The sequence below is a fragment of the Ctenopharyngodon idella genome, chromosome 15 (assembly GCF_019924925.1).
Source record: "Ctenopharyngodon idella isolate HZGC_01 chromosome 15, HZGC01, whole genome shotgun sequence".
NCBI classification, from domain to species: Eukaryota; Metazoa; Chordata; class Actinopteri; order Cypriniformes; family Xenocyprididae; genus Ctenopharyngodon; species Ctenopharyngodon idella.
The window spans coordinates 33,919,281-33,932,804 of NC_067234.1; the positions used below are offsets into that span (position 1 = coordinate 33,919,281).

General features: G+C 48.2%; 2 protein-coding genes across 24 annotated transcripts in view; both read left to right on the forward strand.

Moving 5' to 3' along the window:
• The window catches only part of LOC127495725 (gastrula zinc finger protein XlCGF7.1-like), a 119,306-nt gene that overhangs the window by 57,419 nt on the left and 48,363 nt on the right, over positions 1-13,524 (forward strand). The window lies entirely within an intron of this gene.
• Positions 1-13,524, forward strand: part of LOC127495710 (NACHT, LRR and PYD domains-containing protein 12-like) — a 42,478-nt gene that overhangs the window by 5,711 nt on the left and 23,243 nt on the right. For 2 of the 12 annotated variants that reach the window (XM_051862698.1, XM_051862700.1), the window contains 5 exons: positions 1,241-1,357; positions 1,640-1,753; positions 2,041-2,157; positions 7,304-7,420; positions 7,709-7,822. In XM_051862698.1, coding sequence (XP_051718658.1) covers positions 1,241-1,357; positions 1,640-1,753; positions 2,041-2,157; positions 7,304-7,420; positions 7,709-7,822 — 579 coding nt within the window. The remainder of the gene's footprint in view (positions 1-1,240; positions 1,358-1,639; positions 1,754-2,040; positions 2,158-7,303; positions 7,421-7,708; positions 7,823-13,524) is intronic. The other 10 variants (XM_051862702.1, XM_051862707.1, XM_051862699.1 and 7 more) reach the window with 9 other exon arrangements.

Consider the following 13,524-nt stretch of genomic DNA (forward strand, 5'->3'; position numbering starts at 1 on the left):
TGAGGCCTACGGCTCAAGTCAGAATTCCCTCCTGGGACCTGACTGTTGTGAAGGGTTATCTTTGGCAGCCTTTGAGCCTTTGGACACAGCATCTGACAAATTTGTCACACTTAAGTTGGTGTTTTTGTTGGCTATTACGTCCCTCAAAAGAGTTGGGGACTTACAAGCTCTCTCTGTGGCTCCATCTTGTTTGGAGTTTGCCCCTGGCGGAGTCAAAGCCTTTCTGCACCCTAGACCGGGATACGTACCAAAGGTACCCACCAACGTGGCGAGGTCCACAATCCTCCAGGCCTTTCATCCTCCTCCAACGTCGGCTGAACGCGAGAGGCTGCAATTGCTCTGTCCAGTCAGAGCCCTCCAGTGCTACGTCAGGAAGACTTCTAACTGGAGAAAATCAGATCGGTTATTAGTATGCTTCGGGCCCCCAAAGAAGGGTTGCCCGGCTACTAAACCTACCATCAGCAGGTGGATTGTAGAGGCCATATCCAAGGCATATGAGGTGCGCGGGTTGCCTTCACCTCTGCCTCTTAAGGCCCATTCTACTCGAAGTATGGCATCGTCCTATGCATTATGGTCGGGGGCCTCCCTCCAAGATATTTGTGATGCGGCGGGTTGGTCTTCCCCTCACACCTTTATTAGATTCTATAGTTTGGATCTACCGGTCATGCCCGGTTCCCAACTGCTTATGTCCTAGTTTGTGCCATTTTTTGCTTCACATCAGGACAGGCATTTCGTCAGTGTGGCGACGCGGGTATTCGTTCCCCACAGCGTTGTCATGGCGACGCAGCGCGAGTTCCCTCGAAAGGGAACGTCTCAGGTTACGCATGTAACCATGGTTCCCTGAGAGGGGAACGAGACGCTGCGTCCCCTTGCCATACTTCCTGCATGCCTGTCAACCGCTTGCTTCAGATCAGTAGCTGAAACAGCTGTGTTTGACAGCTCTTTTATAGCTTCCGCGTTCCGCCGGCATACGTCATGGGATGACGTTGCACCAATCACGATTGGACTAGTATTACACGTCTTCAGGAGCGCTTACGCTGAAGGGGATACCCAAAGCGTTGCCATGGCAACGCAGCGTCTCGTTCCCCTCTCAGGGAACCATGGTTACATGCGTAACCTGAGACGTTTTTGTATCAGCAGTGTAAATGAAAAACCTTAAAGTTTTCCTATGGATAAAAGAATTTAAGTGGTTTTTAATACAGTAATTTAAATCATTCATTTTAATCTCTCTTTGTTGTAGGTCATTTCATCAGAAGAGATCAGAACCAGAGTCCAGCTGTGTGTCTATGAGGAGTGACAGGTCTATGGATCATCCATTACATTTTAAGAGTGGAGATACACAGACCGATCTTCTCAGGTATAACATTTATATATAAAATTCTAGTATGGGGAAAAAAACTAAATAACTATAAACAATGTACCAGAATTTATTATCAGAATATTAATTTATATATTTTATATTTAAAGTATAGTGTTGCTCACACAGAGATGCACATCTATGAGAGTGCTTAGTTAAATGTACAGTTTTTGTATCAGCAGTGTAAATGAAAAACCTTAAAGTTTTCCTATGGATAAAAGAATTTAAGTGGTTTTTAATACAGTAATTTAAATCATTCATTTTTATCTCTCTTTGTTGTAGGTCATTTCATCAGAAGAGATCAGAACCAGAGCCCAGCTGTGTGTCTATGAGGAGTGACGAGTCTATGGATCATCCATTTAATTTTAAGAGTGGAGATACACAGACTGATCTGAGGTATAACATTTCTATAAAAATAAGATTATAGTATGGGGGAAAAAAACTAAATAACTATAAACAATGTACGAGAATTTATTATCAGAATATTAATTTATATATTTTATATTTAAAGTATAGTGTTGCTCACACAGAGACGCACATCTATGAGAGTGCCTAGTTAAATGTACAGTTTTTGTATCAGCTGTGTAAATGAAAAACCTTAAAGTTTTCCTATGGATAAAAGAATTTAAGTGGTTTTTAATACAGTAATTTAAATCATTCATTTTAATCTCTCTTTGTTGTAGGTCATTTCATCAGAAGAGATCAGAACCAGAGTCCAGCTGTGTGTCTATGAGGAGTGACAGGTCTATGGATCATCCATTACATTTTAAGAGTGGAGATACACAGACTGATCTTCTCAGGTATAACATTTATATATAAAAATAAGATTCTAGTATGGGGAAAAAAACTAAATAACTATAAACAATGTACGAGAATTTATTATCAGAATAATAATTTATATATTTTATATTTAAAGTATAGTGTTGCTCACACAGAGATGCACATCTATGAGAGTGCTTAGTTAAATGTAGTTCCCTTTCGAGGGAACTCGCGCTGCGTCGCCATGGCAACGCTTTGGGGATCCCCTTCAGCGTAAGCGCTCCTGAAGACGTGTACAACTAGTCCAATCGTGATTGGTGCAACGTCATCCCATGACATATGCCGGCGGAACGCGGAAGCTATAAAAGAGCTGTCAAACACAGCTGTTTCAGCTTTCTGATCTTCAGCAAGCGTTCTGTGTCTCTGTCCGTCATATTTGGTGTTGTTTGTCCTGTAGGCTACATATTACTTGAAAGCAGTGAAAGCAGTGATCAAAACTTTAGACCGTGCATTCCTCCCTGCCAGCGCTTTATAACGCAGGGAGATGCACATGAGTTTTGTGTTTACTGCATGGGAGTGGAGCATGCACGATCAGCCTTTGAGAAGGCTGACTGCCCAGCGTGTGAAGCATTCCCTGTTAAAACGCTCCGCTCCCGACTGGCCTTATTTTCTGACAGTGGCCAGTTTGGCGTTCCTCGCGGCTCAGGTCCCGCGGCTGCTGAGGCAGCTTGCCGCCTGCAGTCGCGGGGTTCGCAGATGGACCTGGCGGCGGGGGTTGAGACGGCTGTGGCCCTTTCTCAACCCTCAACCGCTGGGCCCAGTGCTCAATACCGGGATCCGGAAGCCCGCTCCGCGGCTTCTTCCGCCCCGTGCGAACCTTTAATGTTGAGTCCATCTGCTTCTGAGGAGGTGGATGTTCTCAGCATTGACTGTGAGATGAGTGATTTGAGTGACTCGCCAGCCCAATCACCACAGTATGAGGAGCTTGTGGAGGTTGTTTCTCGGGCCGTGGCGAAATTAAACATCGATTGGCCAGCCGAGAGACAGGAGGAGCGTAGTAAAAGCAAGCTTGATGAACGTTTCCTCCAGTCAGCACAACGACCTCCACGTCGGGGTTTGCCGTTCTTCCAGGATCTCCACACCGAGGTGGCGAGATCCTGGAATAAGCCATATTCATCGAGTCTTTCGAGCCCCACCGTCCATCTTTATTTATCTCTGGTGGGGCTCAAACAGAATGGTTATGGGACGATGCCCAGGGTGGAGGAAACCCTGGCGGCGTATTTGTCTCCTGACGCTGCGTCGTCCCTCAAAGCCCCGACACTGCCCACCAAACCATGCCGAACTACATCATCATTGGTGGGCAAGGCGTATATGGCAGCAGGTCAGGCCGGTGCCTGTTTACATACGATGGCACTTTTACAAGCTTATCAGGCCGACCTGCTGAGGAAAATGGATGAGGCGGAAGAGGTGCGGCCCGACGATATTAAAGAGCTCCGTCGGGCCACTGATTTATCTCTCCGTGCCACAAAGGAGACAGCTCGTGCCATCGGCCGCTCCATGGCAGCTTCAGTGGCAACGGAGAGGCACCTCTGGCTGAACCTCTCGGGCATTAAGCAGAGGGATAGAACTTTCCTCCTTGATGCCCCGCTGTCGCCATCTGGTCTCTTCGGCGACGCCGTTTCTACGGTCGTCGAGAGATTTCAGGAGTCAAAAAAACAGGCGGCAGCATTTCAGAGGTTCATCCCGCTAAAATCCCAGATCCCAAATCCCAGGGGGCTGCACCCAAAGAGCAGCCCCGCCCATATACGCCAAGCTCCTCATACCGGCAGGCACAGAAGGAGAGTGTTGCCTCTCGAGCGCCCCCTGCAAAACCTAAGGCGCAGAAGCAACACTCTCAACCGAAGCCCCAAAGAGAGAAGACGGATCTGAGGAACGTCATTCTCTCTAGACGGGCTTCGGGAAAGAGGTCCTGACGATTTTGTCAGGCTTCTGAGGGCGCCCCCTCCAGGGTGGGAGCTTATTACAGCCGCTCCCCCGTGGAGCCCTCAGGAAATCGATTTGTTAACCCCGCCGCCTTCGGCGCTTTGGGGCACAACGATTTCCAACGAACCCATAACTCAGTGTTCGCACAATCTTGTGACGTTGAGGGGTTCGCTCTCAATAGAGAGGCCTGTAGAAAATATAAAACGGTTGAACCCTGCCGCAGACCTGCTCCATCGAGTATGGCTGGGGCCAGCCCAGAGAGGCTGGTACCCTTAGTGAATTTCCTTCCAGCATGGGAAAAATTAGCCAATGTGTCAAGCTGGGTCACTCGCACCATTCGCAAGGGCTACAGACTTCAGTTTGGGTCTCGCCCACCCAGGTTCAACAGAGTTTTGAACATGGTAGTAAGCCCCAGGCTGACACAGGTGATGGAGGAGGTGGTTCAGTCTCTACTGGCAAAGGGGGCCATAGATATCGTTCCCCCCCCCAGAGAGAAACACCGGGTTCTACAGCCGGTATTTTATAGTTCCCAAGAAAGATGGAGGATTACGTCCTATTATAGATCTGCGTCAGCTCAACCGCTCTCTGAGGAGATTTCGGTTCAAGATGCTGACGTTGCCTCTCATCGTGAGTCAAATCAGGTCCGAGGACTGGTTTGTCACGATAGACTTAAAGGATGCGTATTTCCACATTTCCATCCTTCCGGAACACAGGAAGTTCCTGAGGTTCGCTTTTGGGGGCGTAGCGTACCAATATCGGGTCCTTCCGTTTGGCCTAGCTCTTTCTCCTCGCACGTTCACGAAGTGCATGGATGCTGCTCTAGCACCCCTCAGACTTCAGGGAATTCGAGGACTCAACTATATAGACGACTGGCTTGTGTTAGCTCAGTCTCAAGAATTGGCGGCACAACATCGAGATGTTGTGCTCGACCACGTGAAACACCTGGGGCTGAGACTGAATGCGAAGAAGAGCATGCTAACTCCCGTCCAGAGGATGGGGTATCTAGGAGTAATATGGGACTCGGTTACGATGCGGGCACGGTTGTCTCCCGCACGTATCGAGTCGGTTCTGGCCATGGTGTCCAGAATCAAGCTAGGCCAACTCATCTCTGTAAAACAGTTTCAGAGACTGTTAGGGCTCATGGCAGCAGCGTCCAACGTGATACCTTTTGGCCTGCTGTACATGAGACCCCTACAGTGGTGGCTCAGGACCAGGGGGTTTTCCCTGAGGGGCAACCCATTCCATTCCCAGAGACGGTGCAGCTCATTTGGAGAAAGTTTGGACGGGCGCAAATGGATCTCTTTGCAAACCAAGAGAACTCGCACTGTCCTCTGTGGTTCTCCCTTGCTCATCCAGCCCCTCTGGGGCTGGACGCTATGGTACAGCCGTGGCTGAGGCCGCGGCTGTACGCATTTCCCCCGATCGCTCTGCTCCCGGGAATTCTAGAAAGAGTTCGGCAGGATGGGGTCAGTTTGTTGTTGGTAGCCCCATGTTGGCCGGCCCGAGTGTGGTTCTCGGACATAATAGCTCTCCTCGACGGTCTCCCGTGGGAGATTCCGCTCAGGAGAGATCTCCTGACTCAGGCCAAGGGCTCAATATTTCACCCCCGGCCGGAGATGTGGAAACTCTGGGTCTGGCCCCTGAGGGGGACCAGCTCATAAAGGAGGGCCTCTCTGCTGAGGTGGTAGATACCATACTTAACTCTAGAGCTCCCTCCACGAGGAAACTGTATACTCTTAAGTGGAGAGTATTTTCTATATGGTGTAGGAGGAGTCAACTCGACCCAGTTAACTGCCCGGTGGCTTCAGTGCTGGAATTCCTCCAGGACCGCTTTTCGGCTGGTCTTACACCATCTACTTTGAAGGTGTATGTGGCAGCTATATCTGCCTTCCACACACCTTTAGACGGTGCATCCCTAGGGAGACACCATCTAATAACTCGTTTCCTCTGTGGAGCTTTGAGGATGAGGCCTACGGCTCAAGTCAGAATTCCCTCCTGGGACCTGACTGTTGTGAAGGGTTATCTTTGGCAGCCTTTGAGCCTTTGGACACAGCATCTGACAAATTTGTCACACTTAAGTTGGTGTTTTTGTTGGCTATTACGTCCCTCAAAAGAGTTGGGGACTTACAAGCTCTCTCTGTGGCTCCATCTTGTTTGGAGTTTGCCCCTGGCGGAGTCAAAGCCTTTCTGCACCCTAGACCGGGATACGTACCAAAGGTACCCACCAACGTGGTGAGGTCCACAATCCTCCAGGCCTTTCATCCTCCTCCAACGTCGGCTGAACGCGAGAGGCTGCAATTGCTCTGTCCAGTCAGAGCCCTCCAGTGCTACGTCAGGAAGACTTCTAACTGGAGAAAATCAGATCGGTTATTAGTATGCTTCGGGCCCCCAAAGAAGGGTTGCCCGGCTACTAAACCTACCATCAGCAGGTGGATTGTAGAGGCCATATCCAAGGCATATGAGGTGCGCGGGTTGCCTTCACCTCTGCCTCTTAAGGCCCATTCTACTCGAAGTATGGCATCGTCCTATGCATTATGGTCGGGGGCCTCCCTCCAAGATATTTGTGATGCGGCGGGTTGGTCTTCCCCTCACACCTTTATTAGATTCTATAGTTTGGATCTACCGGTCATGCCCGGTTCCCAACTGCTTATGTCCTAGTTTGTGCCATTTTTTGCTTCACATCAGGACAGGCATTTCGTCAGTGTGGCGACGCGGGTATTCGTTCCCCACAGCGTTGTCATGGCGACGCAGCGCGAGTTCCCTCGAAAGGGAACGTCTCAGGTTACGCATGTAACCATGGTTCCCTGAGAGGGGAACGAGACGCTGCGTCCCCTTGCCATACTTCCTGCATGCCTGTCAACCGCTTGCTTCAGATCAGTAGCTGAAACAGCTGTGTTTGACAGCTCTTTTATAGCTTCCGCGTTCCGCTGGCATACGTCATGGGATGACGTTGCACCAATCACGATTGGACTAGTTGTACACGTCTTCAGGAGCGCTTACGCTGAAGGGGATACCCAAAGCGTTGCCATGGCGACGCAGCGTCTCGTTCCCCTCTCAGGGAACCATGGTTACATGCGTAACCTGAGACGTTTTTGTATCAGCAGTGTAAATGAAAAACCTTAAAGTTTTCCTATGGATAAAAGAATTTAAGTGGTTTTTAATACAGTAATTTAAATCATTCATTTTAATCTCTCTTTGTTGTAGGTCATTTCATCAGAAGAGATCAGAACCAGAGTCCAGCTGTGTGTCTATGAGGAGTGACAGGTCTATGGATCATCCATTACATTTTAAGAGTGGAGATACACAGACCGATCTTCTCAGGTATAACATTTATATATAAAAATAAGATTCTAGTATGGGGAAAAAAACTAAATAACTATAAACAATGTACCAGAATTTATTATCAGAATATTAATTTATATATTTTATATTTAAAGTATAGTGTTGCTCACACAGAGACGCACATCTATGAGAGTGCTTAGTTAAATGTACAGTTTTTGTATCAGCAGTGTAAATGAAAAACCTTAAAGTTTTCCTATGGATAAAAGAATTTAAGTGGTTTTTAATACAGTAATTTAAATCATTCATTTTAATCTCTCTTTGTTGTAGGTCATTTCATCAGAAGAGATCAGAACCAGAGCCCAGCTGTGTGTCTATGAGGAGTGACGAGTCTATGGATCATCCATTTAATTTTAAGAGTGGAGATACACAGACTGATCTGAGGTATAACATTTCTATAAAAGTACGATTATAGTATGGGGGAAAAAAAACGAAATAACTATAAACAATGTACGAGAATTTATTATCAGAATAATAATTTATATATTTTATATTTAAAGTATAGTGTTGCTCACACAGAGACACACATCTACGAGAGTGCTTAGTTAAATGTACAGTTTTTGTATCAACAGTGTAAATGGAAAAACGTCTCGGTTACGTATGTAATCTTAGTTCCCTGAATAGGGAATGAGACTCTGCGTCAAACGCTTTGGGAATGCCTCTGCGTGATTGCGTCGTGAAGCATGTATGAAATCAGTCCAATAGATTGATGGAACGTCATAGGCGGGTGACGTCACTGACCAGGAAACTATAAAGCCTACCCGAAAACACATTCGTTCCGCTTCTGAAACCTGAAGCAAGGCACTTACGGGCATGCTGGGAGTATCAGAATCAGAATCAGAAAGAGCTTTATTGCCAGGTATGTTTACACATACTAGGAATTTGTTTTAGTGACAGAAGCTCCACAGTGCAACAGAGTGACAGCAACAAGACAAGACACAGATAATAAAAAGAATAAAAGAATAATATAAAAGATAGACAAAGTGCAAAAAAAGCAAAAAACAATATATAATATAGACAATTTGTATGTACAGTTATGATGTGTGCAAATTTGAAATATAAATAAGTATGTGTTTTAAGTAAATAATGTATAATAGTGTTGTGTGTTCCGTGTTTGTCAAGTGTTCATGAGATGGATTGTCTGAGGGAAGAAACTGTTCCTGTGTCTGGTCGTTCTGGTGCTCAGAGCTCTGTAGCGTCGACCAGATGACAACAGTTCAAAGAGGGAGTGTGCTGGATGTGAGGGGTCCAGAGTGATTTTCTTTGCCCTTTTTCTCACTCTGGATAAGTACAGTTCTTGGAGAGTGGGGAGGGTTGTACCAATGATTTGCTCAGCAGAACGGACTACCCTCTGTAGTCTTCTGCCTATCTGTCAGGAAGCTGGTGATCCACTGACAGACAGAGGTGGGCGCGGAGAACTGAGTGTGAAGATGGGGGCCATCTGGTCAGCGCAGGTTTTCAGACAGGCTGGTGAAACGCTGTCTGGGCCTGGTGCCTTTCTTCTCTTGTTCTTTCTGAAGACCTGGCACACGTCATCTTCACTGAACTGAATTGCAGACGGGGATTACAGGAGGTGTGAATGGTGTTTTTCAAACCTGCAATAAAACTCGTTCAGATCGTCTGCCAATTGTTGATTCTCCACAGAGCTGGGGGATGGTGTCTTGTAATTGGTGATGAGTTTCAGACCTTTCCACACTGAAGCCGTATCATTAGAAGAGAACTGATTGCGAAGCTTATCGGAATAATTCCTCTTTGCCACTCTGATCTCCTTTTCCAGTGTGTATTTGGCCTGTTTGTACAAGACTCTGTCCCCATTTCTGCGAGCATCTTCTTTGGCCTGACGGAGCTGGCTGAGTTTTGCAGTGAACCACGGTTTGTCGTTGTTGTAAGTTAAATGAGTCTTTGCACAAATGCACAAATCCTCACAGAAACTGATATATGACGTAACAGTCTCTGTGAGCTCGTCCAGATCGGTGGCAGCAGCTTCAAAAACACTCCAATCAGTCCATTCGAAACAGGCTTGTAAAGCCCGCTCTGTTTCGGTGGTCCATCTCTTTACAGTCTTTGCTACAGATTAGCTCATTTCAGTTTCTGCCTGTAGGTCAGTATGAGATGAACTAAACAGTGATCAGAGAGCCCCAAAGCTGCCCGTGGGACAGAGTGATATGCATCCTTTATTGCTGTGTAACAGTGATCCAGTGTATTACTGTCTCTGGTGGGACAAGTAACATGCTGTCTGTATTTTGGAAGTTCACGTGAGAGAATCGCTTTATTAAAGTCCCCGAGAATGATTAAAACAGAGTCCGGGTGTTGTTGCTCACTCTCTGTGATCATATCAGCGAGTATCTGTAAAGCCGAGTGTAACACAGTTCGTATGTACGGGAAGAAGGAGGCGGGAACCGGCGAACGTTCAACACAACTTTAATATATAAAATAAACAAATACAAAACAAAAGTAATGCCGGCAGACCCTCACGTACGTCTGCCGGCCACACAAACATAATAAAACCATAAAATAAAGTCCAGGCCTGGTCCTCTCTCGTCCTTCACTGTCGTCGCTCCCCTTTTATGCTTCCGGAGCTCCTCCGTGAGAGACTCGAGACCGGTGCAACGCGCAGCTGACGCTCATTAACACTCGCGTCACCGGCCTCGCGCCGTTCCCTCACGGCTCTCGCCCACCCTGCTCGTCACACCGAGCTCACGTGTGCTTGCGGAGGAATGTAGACACTCACCAGAATGAACGAGCAAAACTCCTGCGGCGAATAGAACGGTTTGCAGTTAATGAAGAGTGTTTCACGATCGGGACAGCACATCTTCTTTAACACAGTTACATCTGAACACCACCTTTCGTTGATGTAAAAGTATGTCCCGCCGCGCGATTTCCCCGTTGATTCTGCGTTGCGATCTGATCTAAACAGCTGAAAGCCCGGCAGACTTAACACGCTGTCCATGGCGTCGTTCAGCCAGGTTTCCGTGAAGCACAGAGAAGCCGAGTTCGAAAAATCCTTATTTGTCCGGGAGAGCAGAAGGAGTTCGTCCGTTTTGTTGGGTAGAGAGCGGAGATTCGCCAGATGGATGCTAGGCAGCGGCATTCTTAATCCGCGCTGTCTGAGCTTCATGAGCGCGCCGGCGTGCTTCCCCCGTCTGCGCATCCCCCGTCTGCGCATCCTGAAGCATCTAAACAGCACTGCCACTCCACCGACTACAACATTCAACAAAACGTCTGAATAATCGAAATCCGGTAAAAGATTTTGTGGTGTGTACTGCTGAATGTTCAGCAGTTCATCCCTGGTAAAACTGATCGTATTTGAAAAACAAAAAACAGAAAAAACTAACAAAAACAGTACAAACACTGGAGAGCTAAGCACTGTGGCTGCCATGCGCGGCGCCATCGTAACATCGTAAAAGTATGGCAGGGCGACGCAGCATCTCATTCCCTATTCAGGGAACTAAGGTTACATACGTAACTGAGACGTTCCCTTTCAAGGGAACTCGCGCTGTGTCAAACGCTTTGGGAACGACAATGCCCATGTCGCCATATGAGCAAGTGACCGTCCGTGTGAAGTCAGAGCAAACACTAAGCCGACAGCACCTGCGCCCCTGGAGTGGAGCCGAGGTCCAGTTCATAGAACCTCACGAAAGTATGCGGCGAGGACCAGCCCGCCGCATCACAGACTTCCTGGAGAGAAAGTCCTGACAAGAGGGGGTTTGGTGATTCAAACCCCCCTGATGATTTATATATGAGACCACCGATGTGTTGTCTGAACGAATGAGCACATGATGGTCCCTGAGGTCTGGAAGGAAGTGTTTCAGGGCCTGAAACACTGCCAACATCTCCAGGCGATTTATGTGCCAGGAGAGATGATGGTCCTGCCATAGACCTCGAGCAGAGCAACCACTCATGATCGCCCCCCAGCCCGTGAGGGATGCCCCTTGGTTTTGAGCCACCACTGCAATGGTCTCATGTTCAGCAGGCCAAAAGGTATCACGTTGGACGCTGCTGCCATCAGACCTAACAGTCTCTGAAACTGTTTGACAGTGAGTGACTGGCCTAGCTTTATGTCTGTAACAGCTGAGAGAATCGATGCTATGGTGGCTTGGCTGCACCAGAGAGCGCGAGCCACCCTCGGGTGACTCGTGGGGAACTACTGCTCCCTGACATTGCGGCGGGGTTGGCAGAGCGCCCCCTGAGGGCACCGAAGGCAGGCGGGCACCATTGGATGAGGTGAACACCGTCTGACTTTGGAGGGGACCACCCTCAGGACACCTCTGGCGTCAGGATTTCTTTGACGAAGCCCTCTTAGCAGCAATGACGGTCCTCAGATCCATCTTGCCCTTCGAGGACTTCACCTGCGAGCGTTGCCCCGCCTCGAAGCTCCTCGGAGGGGGAGTAGCAAGTACGAGTAGCAACGCTCTGCTTCTGATGTTGAGGAGAAACTTGGGATCGGCGGGGAAGAAACTGCTGTAGTGCTGCAGCTTGTTTTTTCGACTCCAGGAACCTCTTGGTGACAGATGTGATGGCGTCACCGAAGATGCCGGAGGGATTAAGTGGGGCATCCAGGAGAAACGTTTTATCTTTTTCTTTGATGTCAGTGAAGTTTAACCAGAGATGCCTCTCCGTGGCCACCAGGGCTGCCATAGAGTGGCCGATGGACTTGGTTGTCTCCTTGGTGGCACGGAGGGCTAGGTCAGCTGACTGACGTAACTCCTGGATCATACCGACCACATTGCTGTATGTAGATGTCTGTGGCGTATATACACAGTAAGAGACCGGTTTCTTCCACGACCTCGACACCTCGGAGTGGAGGTCAGGAAAAAACGGTAAGCCCCGACGTGGAGGTTGAGCTGACCTAGATGGCGGGAAGCGCTCATCTAGCTTGCTTTTAACTTGTTGGTCTTGTTTCTCGGCCGGCCAATCGATGTTTAATTTAGCCACAGCCTGAGTCAACACCTCCACTAGCTCCTCGCTAGCGGGAGAGTAAAGTGGCGAGTCTTCGATCTCTCCCGTTGTTACACTAACGACGTCCAGTTCCTCTGAACTGGACGGCATCAATGTAACTGCATCGACTGGAGAGGAAGAAACTGCAATGCGTGCTTCCTGACTCCGGATTGACATATTAGATGCAGCAGGTGAAGGCTGAGGTAGGGCAGGGCTCGTCTCTAACCCCTCTGCCACATCCATTTGCGAACCCCATGACCTGAGGCGCCGCTCTGCCTCAGCAAAAGCAGGACCTGAGCCGTGAGGAACGCGAGCCGAGCCGCCCTCCTCGAAGAGGGCTCGGCGGGAGCGCAGCGTTCTTAACGCAGAGAGAAGCAGCCAAGCAACAGGAGGATCTACATACTGTAAGTGTTTTTGTGTTATTTGTAGTTTGATTTTAGTGCTGCGTCGTTGCTAGGAAAGTTTGTTTACTGTATTCACGTGGCAAGTCGCGTTTGTTCTCGTTTCGCTGTACGAGAACAAAGTCAGTAAGGCGTGGCCTGCTGAACTAATTAACGTTGTATCAAGTGGGTATAAAACTGTGTAGTATACCGCGGCAGCGGACGCAGCAGCTCATGTGAAGCCCTCATGGTGTGAGGACCGAAGAGTGTAAAGACCAGCGACTCTACCTGCGCGACTCCACCGAGCAAGAACACTGACAAGGCACTTGAGTATTGCTCTTTACTTTTTTCCTTCTTTCCTTCCTCTTTTATACAGTCTGTTCTTGTCTGTCTATTTTGCGACCTGGTTTAGATATGTGCTTCCAAATTCCCACTATTATTAACACTCGTAAATCGCGTGCCACACGTTGGAGGCAGTGCAATCATAACAACCTGCGTATTTTACCCATGTCATCTAGTACATTACTTTCAATTTCTATTGGTCTTTGGAATTGTCAATCTGCTGTAAACAAAGCAGACTTCATTACATCTATTGCTACTTATTCAGGTCTCCATCTCATGTCTCTGACTGAGACATGGATCAAACCAGAGGACACTGCCACACCGGCAGCCCTCTCCTCTAATTTCACTTTTTCCCACACCCCACGCCAGATTGGGAGGGGTGGTGGTACTGGTCTGCTTATGTCCAATGAATGGAAGTTCAATCCT